This window comes from Nansenia antarctica (assembly GCF_963989245.1).
Source record: "Nansenia antarctica genome assembly, chromosome: 3".
Taxonomy (NCBI): Eukaryota; Metazoa; Chordata; class Actinopteri; order Argentiniformes; family Microstomatidae; genus Nansenia; species Nansenia antarctica.
This window is the reverse complement of record NC_137688.1, coordinates 54,939,154-54,958,695: the sequence shown is the minus strand read 5'-3', so window position 1 is coordinate 54,958,695 and position 19,542 is coordinate 54,939,154. Positions and strand designations below refer to the sequence as shown.

At 44.6% G+C, this 19,542-nt stretch overlaps 1 protein-coding gene across 1 annotated transcript in view; it reads right to left on the bottom strand.

Annotated features, from left to right (window-relative positions):
* Positions 1-19,105, bottom strand: part of akap6 (A kinase (PRKA) anchor protein 6) — a gene marked incomplete at both ends in the record, with an annotated part of 211,527 nt that extends 192,422 nt beyond the window's left edge. The window contains 4 exons of the mRNA XM_080527377.1: positions 6,310-6,711; positions 15,485-15,793; positions 16,190-16,606; positions 18,191-19,105. Coding sequence (XP_080383503.1) covers positions 6,310-6,711; positions 15,485-15,793; positions 16,190-16,606; positions 18,191-19,105 — 2,043 coding nt within the window. The remainder of the gene's footprint in view (positions 1-6,309; positions 6,712-15,484; positions 15,794-16,189; positions 16,607-18,190) is intronic.
* Between the last annotated feature and the right edge of the window lie 437 nt (positions 19,106-19,542).

Here is a 19,542-nt window from a genome sequence, read left to right as displayed (position 1 = left end):
TAATTATTATTGTAATTATTGTCGAGGCTTATAAAGCAGCACTGTATCAGATGACAGACGTGAGCACAGCTCACTAGTCTCACTGTCAGTCTCACTGTCAGACTGGCAGACAGACAGGCGGACAGACAGACAGGCGGACAGGACAGACAGACAGAGAGACAGAAAGACAGACAGACAGCAGGCCGATAGACAGACAGGCGGTCAGACAGACAGACAGACAGACAGACAGACAGCAGGCAGGCCAACCGACCGACCGACAGACAGACAGCAGGCAGACCGACAGACAGACAGGCGGACAGGTGTGCAGGGGCCTCATTTATAAAAAAGTACTTGAACGTCATCTTTGACTTGCACGTAAGCACATTTTTCTAAACGGACGTAAGCATTATTTATAAAACGGGCTGCGCTCGTTTAAAATTGCGTACGTACTAAAGTCTATAAATACCAAATATACTTGAGAATGAACTTTGTATTTACGCCCTGTGATAGCGGCTCAATTATAGCGGCTGAATTGAGCCAAGTGAGCAGGAGAGGGCAGAGAAGGGTGGCTTCTCGGTAAGTTGCATTTGTAACGTTTGATCAAGACAACTAACCAGGCAAATGCTTGTACTTAGTACTCAAGTTGTAAAAGAAAATCAGGGGGATGGTGGATTTGATCATTATGAGAACAATTTTAGCATCCCCAACACCGTCAGTGACTTGGTAAAAGTGTCATTGCGTGTGTGCGTGCCCACAGTATGTTACTCAATATGAGCAAAACTAAATGTTGAAATAGCAGTAATACCACGTTCATTGATAAAATGACATAAGGGATGGAAACGGGGGATGGCAGTTTTAGAAAAGGGATGATTTTGACCGTTTTTATTTCAGGGGGGATGCCACCCCCCCCTCATCCCCCCTCAACTTCAGTGCTGATGCACTGATTCAGTTGCATGACAACTAACCAGGCAAATGCTTATACTGTAATAATATAATGGTCTTATTCTTATCAGGTGACATTGAAAATATGGCTGCTCACTCCCAGACACCGGAGACACCGGAGAAAAGTCCAGTAGCCTATAATTTAGCGCATTAGGCATGTTGAAGGGCATGACAGCTCCGGAGGAATATAAAGGAAGACTGAAATACAATCATAAACATCAGTTCCCTTTAAATCTTGATTTAAACTAATTTTCTCGGCTGATAACAACATCGTTAATTTTATTACGAGTCACGTTCACTTCACATGAATTACAGTTTAGGCAGTGCGGCTCACATGCCTGTAATAACTCTGCATAACCAGTAGGTAATGTGCGTACGCAAGGTCAATACACGACGTAGAGCTACGATCGTTTCCACGGTCAAATTGACTCACGTTGAAATTGTATAAATCACTACGTTGGCGTGGTTTTCTACGTACGACACGGGTAAGATCAAAATTTGATCTAAGTACTTTCTATAAATGAGGCCCCAGTAGTTACAGGAGTGTTCACACTGTACAGAGTTTCTCTAGACACAAGAGATTTCCTGACAGTTGCCCATTCAGGAGATAAGCCTCACTTTCACGCCACTCAATGCATAGGTCAGACAGCACTGAGCCTCACACCACAAACCCAAATCCTAATTCTCTCAAAATACATCCTTCCTCTCCAGGAATACCAAACTGGAGAGGCTGGTGGATGTAGAAACACATTAGTTTTGATTAGTTTGATACCATTTATACCACCACCAGCCTCCCCTAACACCACATCATCCTCAGTGAGTCTCTGGTGCTCTGACTCTCCATAACACCACATCATCCTCAGTGACTCTCTGGTGTTCTGACTCTCCATAACACCACATCATCCTCAGTGACTCTCTGGTGCTCTGACTCTCCATAACACCACATCATCCTCAGTGACTCTCTGGTGCTCTGACTCTCCATAACTTCACATCATCCTCAGTGACTCTCTACGGCTCTGACTGCAATTGGACTAATCATCATTCAGTATCTAAACATCTAAGCATCCATTTCCTGTTTTAATTAGCGGACCAGAGTCCAGAATCCAATAAGACTGTTAACGCTAATTGATTAGCTCGTCTAGGAGAGGAGATGAGAGGAGAAGAGAGGAAGGTAGAGGAGAGGAAAGGAGAGGAGAGGGTAGAGAGGAGAAGAGGGTAGAGTAGAGGAGAGGAGAGGAGGTTCTTTAGGGAGCCCGATTTTCCCCCTTCCGACCAAGGATAGCAAATGCCTGATTATCGGATGGCTCTAAAGATTATCCTACAAGATTATCCTGTGGTGTGAGGTGTGTTAAGCAGTGGCGGCTGGTGCTAAAATTTTTGGGTGGGGCACAGCAGTGTGGCGGGGGGGTCCTCTTTCGCCCGCGCAGCGCGCGTTTTTTTTTCGCGTGCACGGTTTTTTTCCGCGTGCACGCGCATAAACACGCACTGGCGTTACAACCATTGTATAATTTCAACTTTCACCCTTAAAATGACCGTGTGGGCCATGGAGAAGTTACCCTGTCAACTACAGACACTGAGGTGGAAGAGTGACCGGTCTATGGACGTCGGTACGGTCCAATACCCAGTGTCAGACAAGGAGGAAGTCTAGTCAACAAGGCTAGTACAGGCCTCACAGCTACACTCAGGTTAATAAAGGTAGCAGATGAATATGTGTACTATGTGTCTGTGTGACATGGCTACATCAATGAGCAGAGATGAATGCTGCAGTCAGTAGTACAGTACTATCTATTTCATAGACACATGATGGATGATGATGGAGAGTGATGGTGGTCAACACATCACAGCAGGTCAACACATTCAATGATGTATCACAACCAGACCATGTCAGAAACACAACCAGACCATGTCAGAAACACAACCAGACCATGTCTGTAACACAACCAGACCATGTCAGTAACACAACCAGACCATGTCAGAAACACAACCAGACCATGTCTGTAACACAACCAGACCATGTCAGTAACACAACCAGACCATGTCAGAAACACAACCAGACCATGTCAGAAACACAACCAGACCATGTCAGAAACACAACAATGCATCAGCTGAGTTAAAGAAAACCAACTCTTACCTTTGATGACAGAACATGAGCCGTGTTTACCCGTACCTCCGCCTTGCTCCGCGCATATTGCTATGAATAGTTCGAAGATAGGTGCTTGCACGTTAGGTGCGAGGCTGCTTGGTTAACCCATTAGCGGGAACATTATTAGTTGCACAAAATAGGCTGATTTAATTGACCATGAACATCAGAGACAGACATTACGAATGTTCATTTAAAATACTCCGGAAGCCCGAAGTCCGGAAAACCGGAAGTCGGGAGTCCTCAGCATAATGCATTGTCTGCAATACAACAGGAGATTCAGGAGGACGCACATTTGTGCGCCCTGGCCAAGAAATAGAGACAGCCAATTGGAGCGCTGCTACAGCTCACGTGTAAACGAAAAGTATTCGTCCTGGCATAGACATCCATTGACCGGCGCCCCCGCGTTCTCCCCTATGTATTTTAACAGTGAGTTTTACACACACACACACACACACACACACACACACACACACACACACACACACACAGATAAAAATGTTTATTGTATTGGAGGATTTTTAATGAATGCTGATAGGCGCCGACAGAATATCAGCCGCATTTTGTGAATAAACAATGTTTATTTTAAAAAAAAACTTTTTTTGTGAAGGTGGGGGCGGCGCCCCAGCGCCCTCTATCGGCCAGCCGCCACTGGTGTTAAGAGTCAATTTCTCCCAACAATCTGCTCAGAAAATGGTCGAGGCCGACGATCGTAAATATTAAACATGTTCAATATTTACGATCAAAAGTCCTCTTGTGTGTGGGCAACTCCCGACAACTCCGGAGCAGGGTTGCCAGATGGGCCGGTTTTTGGTGGATTTAGCCGTTTTAGACTGTCGTTAGGCTGGAAATGGTCAGTCCCATCTGACAACCCTGCTCCCGAGTCCGATTGTGACTGGATGGAATGAAGCCAATCAAGAAGCGAGCTGACTTCTTCTTTTCGTTCTTCGGCATTTGCCCTGTCGCACATGGCTACCTCGTACAGGTCAGTCAGGGTACTATGTTAGATCACGTTTGATCACGCAAGATTTCTGGCTTGGGGAACGAGACTCTAGACTGTCATAGGACAGATCTTTATGTATGTGGTATGCTGTATTGGGAATACCGGAGCACACCACACACAATACGATCAAAACTGTTAAATCCATGTCTTTTTATCTTCATGTGTGGGGTCTCTCTCAAATAAAAAAATATGTTAAGATTTTGAGAATCTTTATGTGCACCAGGCTTAACTCATATAAACAGATAATCACTTCACATCTTCCACCTAAGCGGGGTACACACATAAGGATTTTCAAAATCTTATCCGAAATCTTATCTGAGACAGACCCCACACATGAAGAAACAAAATCTTGGATTGAACAGCCTTGATCGTGTTGTGTGTGGTGTGCGCCAATTTCCCCATTTCAGCACCCCACAGACATAAAGATTTTCGTTAATTAAGACAGACTCCAAACTCTCTAGAGTCTCGTTCCCCAAGCCAGAAATCTCGTGTGAACCCATCCTTTTAATATTGCCTTTATGGATATGATTTTGTTTGTGGTTTATTTTCTCTTATTGACATGCATTTATGCGGGGTACACACATAAGGAGTTTTTGGTCGGTTTTGGCCCGATTTTCGGATGTCTGAAAACGACAGAAAACGCCCGGTTATCAGATGGATCTTAACATTTTCCTATAACAGAATCCTGTGGTGTGAGGTGTGTTAAGAGTCACTTCTCTTCAATTGTGCAATCAACTCTCCCGGCAACCTGCTCGGAAAATGGGCGTGGCCGGCAATCGTAAATGTGAAATGCGTTTAATACTTCCGACCAGAAACCATAGGGTTGCCAGATTGTTTGGTGAAATTAGCGGTTTTAGACTGTGGTTAGGGTGGAAAATGTCATTCCCATCTGGCAACCCAGATGCACCAATCAGAGAGCGCCCCCACCCCTCCTCCCCCCGCTTCTTCCTTTTTTATTTTTTGTGTGTATTCTACTTAAAACGGATCCCGCAAACTCAAAGGGAGTAAAGGATTGAACAGAATCAGCATAGGTTTTATTTCAATAAAAGCAATTTTAAAGTAATTTTAAGGAGCACCATATTCACAGTGATGGAACCCTGCTCGCCAATCAAGAAGCGTGGGGAACGAGACTAGAGAGTTTGGAGTCTGTCGTAACGAACATCTTTATGTCTGTGGGGTGCTGAAATGGGGAAATTGGCGCACACCACACACAACAAGATCAAGGCTGTTCAAATCCAAGATTTTGTTTCTTCATGTGTGGGGTCTGTCTCAGATAAGATTTCTGTTAAGATTTTGAAATTCCTTATGTGTGTACCCCGCTTAAGTGTTCCTTGATGTTTATTTGAAACATAAATATTGACGGGAGTGGAACTATGTACAAGCCTTCTGGGCTTCGTTCCCTCCTTGCACAATCTCTTGTGTGCTAAATAAATAAAATAAACTAAATTACAAAATAATTAAATTAAGATTATATAATGATTAAAGCACTTGGAGCCGCAACGTTTGCAGGAAAAGCGCTATACAAATAAAGTTATTATTATTATTATTATTATTATTATTATTATTATTATTATTATTATTATCTAACGTAGTACCCTGACTGACCTGTACGAGACAACCATGTGCGACAGGGCAAATAAAGTGCCGAATAACGAAAAGAAGAAGTCAGCTCGCTTCTTGATTGGCTACATTCCATCCACGTTTAGTTGGACTCGCGAGCAGGGTTGAAAGATGGGAATGACATTTTCCACCCTAACCACAGTCTAAAACCGCTAATTTCACCAAACAATCTGGCAACCCTATGATTTCTGGTCGTAAGTATTGAACATATTTAACATTTACGATTGCCGGCCACGCCCATTTCCCGAGCCGGTTGTCGGGAGAGTTGATTGCACAATTGAAGAGAATTGACTCTTAACACACCTCACACCACAGGATTTTGTTATAGGAAAATGTTAAGATCCATCTGATAATCGGGCGTTTTCTGTCGTTTTCAGACATCCGAAAATCGGATGTGTGTACCCCGCTTTAGTGTGGTCACTCCCCCTCATAGATGTAAAAGCTTTGGGATGATGTGAGCCTGGGCTGGAGGGAGTGAGCATACACCAATCAATTCCTCTTGATTGTGTGAGGGAGAGTGAGACCCGTGGTAGGGGAGAAGGGTATTGAATCAATATCCAGCCTGTGTGTGTGTGTGTGTGTGTGTGTGTGTGTGTATGTATACGTGTGTGTTCCCTCCTCGTACCTTGAGCTGTACCAGATGCACGTCCACATGTCTGTTGAGGTCGTCCAGGTGCACAGAGTGTGTGAGGTCTCGGACCCTCTCGGTGGTCGCCCTCAGCCACGTCTCGATCTCCGGCAGGTGGAGGACCACCTTCCAGTCTGCCCCTGTGTGCAAAGGAGGGGGCTTCTGGTTCCTCCTGGGGGTGGGGTCCCTCTGCATGGCCAGGCCATACCCAGGGAGGCTACCCCCGCTGGGGCCCGGGTTTGTGGGGGTCTCGCCCTCCTCCTCCTCATCACCCCTGGGGCTGGGGGTCAGGGTGGGGTCCAGGGTGGGGGTGATGGAGGTAATCATGGGGGAGCAGGCCTCACTGGCCATTGGGAAGACAGCTACCACACTCATGGTCAGGTCACACACAGCTAGATCCTACAGGGGTGGACGGATAGGTCCTACAGAATCAGCTGTAGAGAGGGAGGGAGAGAGAGAGAGAGAGGGATGAAGAGAAAAGAGATCAATTAGATCACATTTTAAACCAGACAACGTTATAACCTTAACCTCAGTGAGGACATTTGCCGTACAGTACAGCATACAAACCAGTCAATATGCACACAACACACAAACATGGAATCACACACGATACACACAGTGTGTACAGTAACAGTGCATTATACTCAAGAGTTGGATGAAGGGGAGAGAGGAAGGAACAAAAGAGGGACGGAAAGAAAGAAGGAAGGATGGATGGAGGGACAGAAACACTAATTAGGAACGGTAGAGCGGGTAGGGGAGCATGTTTTATTTATGGGGAGGAAAGCCAACTGGGTAATTTCAGATGCTAATCCCTAAGCAGTCTCTCTCATGCTCCAATAGGAATCAGCTGGCCATGGCTGAGAGACAAGTCTAATATTAGCCAGACTACAGATGCAGATAACACACAGATAACAGCCTCCTAACCACAGTCTCAGAGAGAGGATAACTCCACCAGAAGCCACCACGGGACCTGCCCAGAACACATGACCACCTGACATTCAGGGGTGAAACCCACTACAGGGACCGGAACCATTAGGGCTGGGTCTGGGGCTAGGGTTGGGCTAGAGCTAGAGTCACAATCAGAATTAGAATCAGAATCACTTTTATTACATCTCACTGTACAAGTACAGAAGAGTAACATTCTTAGACTTTGGTTCCTCAACATTGGCATTGCAGAATTCAGACACAAAATCACAATAATAATGAGTAAGTAAGTGAATAAGTAAAATAAGTAATCCTACAGTAATTAAGTGATGGTTTGACAGTGGCTTCAGTAGTGCAAAAATGCTGTGCAGAGTACAATGATATGAAATATAATATAATACAGTACAGTAGTTAAGTAGTCCAGTGGTATACAAGTAATCCAGTAGTGCGCAAGTAGTTATAATAATGTAATATATTCATTTTTGTAGTGTGCATGGAGTTGGTTTGGGGGTGGCAGTCTTTTGTTTTCTTCCAGTGTTCTTCTCCAGGGTTAGAACTGGGGCTGTTTCTATGGTTTGGACTGGAGTTGGGTTAGGACTGGGGCTAGGGTTATGGCCAAGTTAAGCTGCTCAGAAAATGCAGTTAACCAAATTATGAATTACTTTACAATTGAAGAAGGTAAACTACGCCAAAGCTATCCTTGAGAGAAATATAGTTTCTCAAACTAAAGTAAAAAGTAGTTCAATATATCTAAACGACTTCATGTAATAATTATACAAGAATAAAAAACATGACTGCAAGGACAGATCACTCTGGAGACAATTGTTAACAGGATGTGTAATTTATTACACAATGAGGCAAATTGTTGAGACACTTTGCAGAACATGTTTCTAGGTCAATAACAAATGTTGTCCTTATCTGAAAGCTGCTCACATGCAACACACAGACCTGGCTGTGTTGAATGTAAAGAAGAAGCATTTGTAGAAGCTGTTTCACTGTTTCTGGTTTTGTGTGTTTGTCTCTCTGGCTTTGTTCTGTCTGTCCCATTCCCTTGTAAAGCGACTTTGGGTTTGTGAAAGGCACTATATATGTATATATACGGCTATATACTTATATATACGGCTATATAGTAATAATAATATTAGTAGTAGTAGTAGTAGTAGTAGTAGTAGTAGTAGTAGTAGTAGTAGTAGTAGTAGTAGTGGTAGTAGTAGTAGTAGTAGTAGTAGTAGTAGTAGTAGTAGTAGTAGTAGTAGTAGTAGTAGTAGTAGTAGTAGTAGTAGTAGTGGTAGTGGTAGTAGTAGTAGTAGTAGTAGTAGTAGTAGTAGTAGTAGTAGTAGTAGTAGTAGTAGTAGTAGCAGTGTTGGGTGCGTTACTTAAAAAAAATAATTACTAGTTACTTATCCCCAAAAGTAACTGAGTTAGTAACTGAATTACTTCATTATAAAAGTAACTAGTTACTAGGGAAAGTAACTATTGCGTTACTTTTTAGCACGGTGCAGCGGGCTAGCCGTGGTGTAGAGCTGACAAGTTAAGGTCAGTCATGTGACAAGGAAAAGCTTACCCACTGTCATGCCAAATCGTGTGCACTGCCAAATCGTGTGCACGGCCATCAGCGCGTCACGACCTAACGCGTCACGACCAGCTGGCACGCGTCACGACCAGCTGGCGACTGTGACGCGTCAGTCTAGTGTTTTTGAAACCTCCGTTTTGGCCGCCATTAGCGAAAAGCTTTAATTTGGCTCTACAAGTGTTAATATGTCATTTTATGAAGTTTTAATATGTTTTCAGGCGAGAAAGTAACCATATATATTCACAAAATGTATCCGGTTTATCAAAATAACCCTTATATCTATCTGATCTGACGTTAGGAGGGAGTTAGCGATTAGCGATGTTTAGCTTAGCTTAGTTTAACAGAAGTATCTTCACTTTTAACATGACTTCCCGTGGTCGTAGAGGGCTGGTCGACGGCTTAAAATGACCGTGTAGACCTGTAGACCTTATCCAGCTATAGTCTTGTGTTTCTACCCCGGGCATAGCCGGTGTTATTCACGGACAAACACTCCTGTTAGAGTGGTTCTAGTACACTGGACATAGGTAACACATAGAGAGGCTTCTCCTCTCTCTCTCCATCCTACACCTACCCTGCCTTCTCTCTCTCTCCATCCTACACCCACCCTGCCTTCTCCTCTCTCCATCCTACACCTACCCTGCCTTCTCTCTCTCTCCATCCTACACCTACCCTGCCTTCTCTCTCTCTCCATCCTACACCTACCCTGCCTTCTCTCTCTCTCCATCCTACACCTACCCTGCCTTCTCTCTCTCTCTCCATCCTACACCTACCCTGCCTTCTCTCTCTCTCCATCCTACACCTACCCTGCCTTCTCTCTCTCTCCATCCTACACCTACCCTGCCTTCTCTCTCTCTCCATCCTACACCTACCCTGCCTTCTCTCTCTCTCCATCCTACACCCACCCTGCCTTCTCCTCTCTCCATCCTACACCTACCCTGCCTTCTCTCTCTCTCCATCCTACACCCACCCTGCCTTCTCTCTCTCTCCATCCTACACCTACCCTGCCTTCTCTCTCTCCATCCTACACCCACGCTGCCTTCTCCTCTCTCCATCCTACACCTACCCTGCCTTCTCTCTCTCTCTCCATCCTACACCCACCCTGCCTTCTCCTCTCTCTCTCTCCATCCTACACTACACTACACTACGCATCCTATACTACACTACACTACGCTAGCTCGCGGTGTTCGGGTGACAGCCAGGGCGCGTTCGTAAATACGCTCTGGAAATCTGATCAGCACTCACGGAATGCCTCTTGTCCAATCAAATGACTTGGTCCCTTTATGACGTTGAACCCAGTGTGCGCTCCGGGGCTCTCAGAGCGAATTTACGAACGCAGCCTCAAGTTCAATACTCGCGACACACACGGACTGGTCCAGTTTCACTAACCACTGTGTAGAGTAGTAGACGCATCATTTCTACTAACACAGTAATATGACTACATGATCACACTAGTCTAGTCGTGTTTAAGCCCACGTTTCACTCTCTACTCCTAGACACACACTGTCCTAGTCACACACACTCCTAGTCACACACACTCCTAGACACACACTGTCTTTTGCAAACGTTATCCCCCTGAAGTGTTGTGTATTTATATATAAAGTTTATTCTGTTTTCTGAATCAGTGTGGACTCGTGGTGTGTTTGTTCATCGTCTGACATTGGCACGTTTTATTACAATATCAACTACTATACTAGTCCAAAAGTTACATATGACTGTAGTTATCATAACTGTACATGTCCTACTCTAATGGATCTTGAACGAAACGCGCATTTTTTTTATTAAGTTGAATTGCTGAGTTGCGTTTGCAACTTTATGAGAAAATGATCTGCTGATCAGACCACTCTAACAGGAGTGTTTGTCCGTGAATAACACCGGCTATGCCCGGGGTAGAAACACAAGACTATAGCTGGATAAGGTCTACAGGTCTACACGGTCATTTTAAGCCGTCGACCAGCCCTCTACGACCACGGGAAGTCATGTTAAAAGTGAAGATACTTCTGTTAAACTAAGCTAAGCTAAACATCGCTAATCGCTAACTCCCTCCTAACGTCAGATCAGATAGATATAAGGGTTATTTTGATAAACCGGATACATTTTGTGAATATATATGGTTACTTTCTCGCCTGAAAACATATTAAAACTTCATAAAATGACATATTAACACTTGTAGAGCCAAATTAAAGCTTTTCGCTAATGGCGGCCAAAACGGAGGTTTCAAAAACACTAGACTGACGCGTCACAGTCGCCAGCTGGTCGTGACGCGTGCCAGCTGGTCGTGACGCGTTAGGTCGTGACGCGCTGATGGCCGTGCACACGATTTTATGGAACGCCCGCTCCGCTAAAATGGACTCGCGTATCATAGCCAATGAGGGACCTTGAATCAAGGCACTCATACATATTAATGAGGAGTTTCGCGTCATTGCTGTCGACAACAGCGTAGGGGGTACGTTTCGCTACGTATGGAAGGCCACACCCTGCAGGCGAGCCGATTTGAAAACTTCTCGCGGGGGAGTAAAGTTTCACAAGCAGACCAACTTCGTGAGGATGGCATTGCCGATTTGAAAACTTCTCGCGGGGGAGTAAAGTTTCACAAGCAGACCAACTTCGTGAGGATGGCATTGCGGGCTTTTCTTTCGAATTGCAACCGCACATTTAGTGAATGTGTGAGACTAGCAATGTCGGACGATGAGGAAGTAGTAAAATGAACCCCTGACAGAGGGGGTTGGTGGCCTAGGTTTGCCTTCCATAACCAATTGTGTCATGTTTGTTGTGCAATAGCCCACACTTTATCATAGAGAAACAATCTGTAGAGACCCAGTGTCCCAAGCCTACAAAAACCACAGCACTGTCACACAACAATGTTCAAAATAAATGTACATTCCATTTTCTATGTTTTCACCCCATATAGCCTATATTTATTGAAAAATTAAATGACCTCAGTGTGCACTGCTATCAACAATACCAACCCCAGCAACAGGGTGTTCACCCTGCTGCAATCTGGCAAGAGATACAGAAGTAAGTAAGTAAGTAAGTAAGTAAAATGTATTTGGACAGCACCTTTCCCAGACCAAGGGTCACAAAGTCACAAAGAGTTTGGGAGCCACGGTTTGTAATGCTCTATCACCCTGGGTCTGTCTGTCTGTCTGTCTGTCTGAATGCTCTATCACCCTGGGTCTTCAGTCTGGCACGGGAGACAACCAGCAAACCCTGGTCAGAGGACCTGAGAGACCTGCTGGGGCTGTAGGCTCAGAGACAGCTTCTTCCATCAAGCTATCAGACTACTGAACTCTGGCCACTAGCCTAGCTAGCCACTGCCAATATTGCACACTATCTCAGTTAGTATTTTCTTTTTTTATTTAAAATATTATTTCTTTGCACTATGTTGTTGTCTGGTGCTGATGTAGAACGGAGCACGGACACACACACACACACACGCGCACGCACACACACACACACACACACACACACACACACACACACACACACACACACACACACACACACACACACACACCTGAGACCTACTGGGACTGTAAGGACCTGAGACCTACTGGGACTGTAAGGACTATATCTTGCATCTCATTGTGCATCCCTGTGTTATAGAATGCCAATAAATGAACCTTGTACCTTGTTGTCGTTACTAAGAGTCAGGGGATAAGATAAGAGAAAGGGGATAAGATATCAGAATGTGTATTACTCAGGCAAGACCAAATTTGTTTTGCACTGAACATCCGCCACCATGTAACATGACTATGAGTTTGTTTACCTTAGTTGATACCAAAATGTCAAGCAAAGTGATGTCCCCTTGCCAAAATAAATTATTAAATAAACAAACAAATCATAATCTGTTCTCGCTTATTACTGTTAAGTAATAAATGGCGCTGTAGAACTGCGGCCTCGTACCTATCACAGCCGTGCTGATATTAAGTATAACAGCACTCCCTCTCGTGTGATATTGCTTAGATGTTCATATGCCAATGGGCCATAATGTTGTCTTTCAATGTCATCCTCCCCTACTTTTCACCCCTTCATATCAATCGCTGGACAGACATTTGCTGATCTAATCTAATCTACTAATTAGTCAAATCTATATGAGCCCCAGGAAATAGGGGACAATAGAAAAATCTAATTTTCTTTGTCTTACATGTGTAAACATACATGCTCTGTGTATATGTTTTCGATGTACTTATTGTTTTAAGACTGTAATTTCAACGTTAGTATTGAAGCAGTATTGAAATGACATTAAACTAAGACAATAAGATGGTTATCATAATTTTTCAAATCTTTATTTGTTTGGACCATTGTTTTTCTCATACAATTCTCTATGTATTATCTATCTCTCCTTTAATCTAAAGTGAAAGCAAAATTATATGTGTATATACATGAGAATATACATTATATATGGCATAGTGACGCCTAGTGGTAGGACTGGTAACATTACAAACATACATAGATTTCGAAATCTATGTCTGCTTTTAATGTTACCAGTCCTCGTTGCTTCTTCTTCTTTTGTTGTTTAAACAGCATCATCGTTCTAAAGGTAACTATTATAAAGTTAACTGGTAATGCACCTAAAAGCTGTTTGCCAAACACCCAGACATCAGTAGAATGGAAACACCCAGACATCAGTAGAATGGAACAGCCCGTTGAAATCGTCGTGTCTACGTAGACACGTTAAAAATCGACGTGTGGAATTGACGCCTAGAGGAGACGTGTGGAGACGTGCCGGTTTATGTGATCATGGCCTTCCATACGATTTGGCAGTGCACACGATTTGGCATGACAGCTCCCCTGGTGCTAGGAAAAAAAAACTAAAAACAAGAAGGGAAAAGAGCTGGCACTTCAACAGACCACAACTGGTAGACATACTGTACTTCAAGTATTTTCTTCATTACAAAAGTAAACATTTAACAATATGAAGTGCTTTTAAATCTTTGTAGTGTAAATTAAATAAATCAAACTGTCACACAACTTCAGACAACTGGTAGACATACTGTAACTTCAAGTATTTTCAACACAACAAAAGTAAACAGTTAAACAATATGAAGTGCTTTTAAAGTAGTACTGAAAAAGTAAGACATGAATTTCTTGGACAAATCCAACTTTAGCTCCTAAACATTCATTCATCCATACACTCCTTCCTAACACTCATCCATCCATGCATGCATTCATTCATCCAGCCAACCCAGTCATCTAACCATCCTAGCCATTAAACCAGTGATTGTATCTTAAAAGCAGAAGCGTTTCAAACTTCTGGTCAGAGAGCCTGTTCCTCTTTGGAGTGAAGACGATCTTCCCCAGGCTAAACAGTCTCTCTACGGGGGCGCTGGATGGAGTGGCTGCATTGTATTTGAGTGAAATGTTCTTTAGCAGTGGAAATCCATTAAGAGTGTCCATCCCTTGTCCTCCTGATTTGAGATAATCCACAACTTCACTTTCTACCATAGCCAATCATGATCACTTAAGTGGTTGTCTCGCCCCTCCCCTCCCCCCTCACCAACAAACAAACAAAAAACACCTTTGCAGCTGTGACTGAGGTCGGATGACAATGAGAAGCTTCAGTAGTAACGCGCCGCATTGAATTACCGGTAACGGCGTTGTAACGTTGGAAATAGTAATTAATTAGATTACCCGTTACCGGAAAATAACGCCGTTAGTAACGCCGTTTGTTTTGACGCCGTTATTCACATCACTGAGTAGTAGTAGTAGTAGTAGTAGTAGTAGTAGTAGTAGTAGTAGTAGTAGTAGTAGTAGTAGTAGTAGTAGTAGTAGTAGTAGTAGTAGTAGTAGTAGTAGTAGTAGTAGTAGTAGTAGTAGTAGTAGTAGTAGTAGTAGTAGTAGTAGTAGTAGTAGTAGCAGTAGCAGTAGCAGTAGTAGTAGTGTATCAATGTGCACACACACACTTGGTCGCCATTCATCAAACTGCTTTATTGGTCACGTTGTACATTCAACATGCAGTAGCTGGTATAGCGCCCCTACAGGCCACTATCGGTACATCTCCCTTTTTCTAAGGATTAAGATGAAGTTGATCTCAGAGAATAACAGTTCACAGATATTACAAGTCTATATCTATAGCTTAGCATACGTACTAGAATTCTCAAGATGTACTCTCCAGCTTGTACAAATAAACAATGTAACGGTACTCTAACAGTACAATTATTACACTTCTCTTAACTCTTCCCTTTTTTTTTTTTTTTTTTTTTCATTGAAAACAAACTGTAATGGAACCATACAGCATCAATTCACAAATAACCTGAGTCCAGAAACAAACAGTAATGACCCTGAGAACAGAACTCCAAGTCCGCAATAAAAAATTAAATAAAAATAATAAACCCACCCTTTCTGTGCGTGTTATTAGCACTCCTCTACAAGTCTCCTAGGTTTGACAATGGACCTACTCGGCCTTTGAACCCGCTCCACCCCAGGGGAGGGTGACTCGACAGGAGGGCTGTCCGTGTCTGATTGAGTATGCCCCCCTTCTATTTGCTCTCCCGGAGTCTCCCTGTCATTGCCATTCTCTGCAGGCTGTGGTTCTGGGCGTGGAATCTTCAACAGGTGTCTCCGGTTCCTGCGGATTGTATTGCCATTCTCGGTAAGTACCTCGTATGATCTTGGAGCAGTCTCTTTAAGGACCTGTGCGACCGGTCCCCATCTTCCTTCGCATCTGACTCTCACTAGGTCCTCTCGTTCAAGAGGTCCCAAGGGCCGTGCTCTTTTGTCATAGGCACGTTTGGACCGGTCCTCTCTCTGTGTGGACCGGTGCTCTCTCTGTGTGCGGTGGTCAGCGCGCTGGAGCAGGTGCTCTGCTGACGGCAGCTTTGTCTTGAGCCTCCTGTTCATCAGCAACTCTGCTGGTGAGCGGCCACCTTCCAGCGGTGATGCTCTGTAGTTGAGGACTGCCAGGTACGGGTCCTCACCCGCTTCCGCTGCTTTCCTTAGCAGTCGTTTCACGATTTGCACTCCCTTTTCCGCTAGACCATTTGACTGCGGGTACAGTGGGCTTGAGGTTACATGCTTGAATCCATACTGTTTTCCGAACTCTGCGAACTCCTGGCAGCTAAACTGCGGCCCATTATCACTTACTAAAGTCACTGGAATACCGTGCCTTGCGAAAATAGACTTAGAATGAGCGATCACTTGCTTTGCTGTGGTATCAGACAACAGCGCATACTCTGGATAGTTTGAATGGTAGTCCACTATGATTAAATAGTCTCTCCCTTTCAGCTGAAATAAGTCTGCACCTACTTTTTCCCATGGCTCGGTTGGTTTGCTATGAGGCAGAAGCGGCTCTCTAGGCTGCATATATCTATGCTGTTGGCAAATCCCACATCGCTGTACTACAGTCTCAATATCTCTGTTCATGTATGGCCAAAACAGTACCTCACGAGCCCGCCTCTTGCTTTTCTCTATTCCCAAATGGCCCTCATGTGCTAACTTAGCCATCTCTGGTCTCATGGAGCCGGGAACTACTATTTTGTTACCTTTAAGGAGTACCCCGTCGATCACTGTCAGTTCATCTCTAGTGTGACGATACGGACTTGGCAGTATCCTGGCCTCATCTCCTGGTGAGAGGATGGCCGCTATGACCTCCTGCAACTCTCTGTCGCTTGCTGTTTCCTGCGCGAACTGGGCCCATTTCTCATTTGATGCAGGCAGCTGGGCCTTCACACAGTCCACATGGATTTGCACCTCCTGCTCGGTGCTGCTCGGGCCCGTGTCACTCAAACTCGCTCTGCTGAGAGCGTCTGCCACTATTAAGTACTTTCCTGGAGTGAACTCGAGCGTCATGTGGTACTTCTGTAGCCGTAACATGAGACGCTGGATGCGTGGCGGTGCATCTCCAAGTGGCTTTCTGGAAATGGCAATAAGCGGCTTGTGATCAGTCTCTAGTATTATTTCCCTGCCGTAGATATATTCATGGAACTTTTCACATCCGAAAACCGCGCCTAATGTCTCTTTCTCAATTTGCGCATAGTTGCGCTCTGCAGATGACATCGTTCGGGATGCGTAAGCGACGGGAAACCATTCTGTGCCGTGTCGTTGGAGCAGCACCGCTCCGAGACCCTCTTTGGATGCATCAGTAGAGACTTTGACCGGTTTGTCAACATCATAGTACTTTAACACCGGCTCTTTGATCAGGTTGGCCTTTAACACCTCCCACTCATTTGCATGTTCGTGTTCCCACTGCCATTCGTTTTGCTTTTCCAGTAGACTACGGAGGGCCTTTGAGCTTGCAGACAGATTTGGTATGAACTTCCCCATGTAGTTGACTAACCCTAATGCTCTTTGCAGGTCTGTTTTATCTTTTGGCGCTGGCATCTCTACTATTGCCCTTATTTTCTCTGGATCAGGCTGTATCCCTTCCGCGGACAACTTGTCACCTAGGTAAGTAACCTCTGTCACCCCAAACTCACATTTCGACTTGTTCAGTTTAAGCCCTGCTTTACGTGCTTGTTCTAGCACCCCGCGTAGCCTCTCGTCGTGTTCTTCTTTTGTTGTGCCCCAGACCACTATGTCGTCAATAAACACACCCACACCCTCCATACCATCAAACAGCTGCTGCACTGTTTTGTGGAACACCTCTGGAGCTGAGCATATCCCAAACGGTAAGCGGAGAAAGCAATGCCTTCCAAATGGTGTGTTAAAGGTACACAGTTTGGAGCTGTCTTCGTCTAGAACGATCTGATAGAACCCTGATGATGCGTCTAACTTAGAAAAGAAACGCGCGCCTGCCATAGCATTAGTTATGTCTGAGTTAGTTGGTAGTTTGTAGTGTTCTCTTTTGATCCACTTATTCAGGTCTTTTGGGTCTATACAGAGCCTCAAGTCACCATTCTTTTTCTCAACTATCACCAGAGAACTGACCCACTCAGTCGGTTCCTCTACTTTCCTCACTATGCCCTTCTCTATAAGGGCTTGTAGTTCTGCTTTCAGCCTAGCTTTAAGGGTCACCGGCACCTTCCTTGCCGGGTGGATGACAGGTTCCGCATTTGCTTTTAACTGGATTCTGTACTGCCCAGGTAGGCATCCTATACCACCGAAGACGTCTCTATATTGCTTCCTTATTTTTTCTGTGTCAGCTACAGTCTCATGCTGTTCCTCAGCTGCACCACTAGGTGTCACTACAGACCTGTCAATTACATGCACTCTTTTGATGAGGCCCAATCTCTCACAGGATTTCAGACCTAATATGGTCTGTCTATCACCCTCAACCAACACAAACATAGCATTAACAGAGTGCCCTTTCCTTGACAGTGTGACCCTACATACCCCTTTTGTAGGAATCGGTTCATCATTGTACGTTCTCAGATTAACCTTTTTCACATGCACTTTTGGCTTCTTGTACAGTTTATTAAAGTCTTTCATCGTCAGTATGTTCACCTGAGCCCCCGTGTCCAATTTCAGAGGAATTGTCGTTCCATTGATTTCCAGATTGGCTATCCACTCCTCCTTATTGTCCTCGTTCTCCACAGTTCCCACGAACCACTTCTCGTCATCCTCGTCTGTGTCGGTCGTGTCGCTGCCTTGTTGCACCACCTGTACTTTCTTTGACAGGCAGCATCGGGCGTAGTGATTCTTCCTACCGCATTTGCGACAGTCCACACCGTAAGCCGGGCAGTTATTCGCTGCATGTCTGCCCCCGCATCTGTCACAGTCTGTGTCCTTTGTGGGCCTGGGCGCGCGGGACTTTCCTTTGCTGTTCCACCTGCTAGCGGCCCTCTCATGCACTCTCTCATGCACCACCGATGCTGGTTCGGGCTCGAATGACTTGAGCTGCATCTTGGCGCTCTCTGACGCCTGGCAGATTTGTACTGCCTTCTCCAGGCTCAAATTGGATTCTCTGAGCAGTTGCATTCTCACCTTCTTGTCGACAACGCCGATGACGACCTGATCCCTTATTAGCGAGTCACACAATGTGCCAAAGTTGCACGACTGGCTTTTCAGACGCAAGTCCGTGACAAACTGTTCAATGGATTCTGACTCGGCCTGTACTCTGTTGCGAAAAACATACCGTTCGTACGTCTCGTTTTTCCTAGGTGTGCAATATTCCTCAAACTTTGCTAGCACTGCTGCATACTTTTGGTCATCGCCCTCAGGAAACCGAAACGTGTTGAAAACGTCCCTCGCGGCTCTGCCTGCCACTGTGAGAAGCAGTGCTACCCTTCGACGTTCATGTTTCGCCTCTTCCAGACCGATTGCCAACACGTACAGCTCAAAACTTTGCTTGAAAGCTTTCCAGTTCTCGTGGACATTTCCACTTAACTTCAACTCGTCCGGCGACCGAATGTTATTCATCTTTGTAGGCTAGTGTCACCCCACTCCTGGTACCATGTATCAATGTGCACACACACACTTGGTCGCCATTCATCAAACTGCTTTATTGGTCACGTTGTACATTCAACATGCAGTAGCTGGTATAGCGCCCCTACAGGCCACTATCGGTACAAGTAGTAGTAGTGGTAGTGGTAGTAGTAGTAGTAGTAGTAGTAGTAGTAGTAGTAGTAGTAGTAGTAGTAGTAGTAGTAGTAGTAGTAGTAGTAGTAGTAGTAGTATTAGAACTAGAAGATGTCTTGGTCTTTTCTGGTAATCTTGCTGCAATGTATCCATCTCCTCATATGTGATGTAGCCTCTGATAACAAACATTTAAAACACAGGGAAATAATAATAATAATAATAATAAAGATTTCCATATATCTATATACTAATTCTAAAATAGCCTAGTGTCCTTTTAA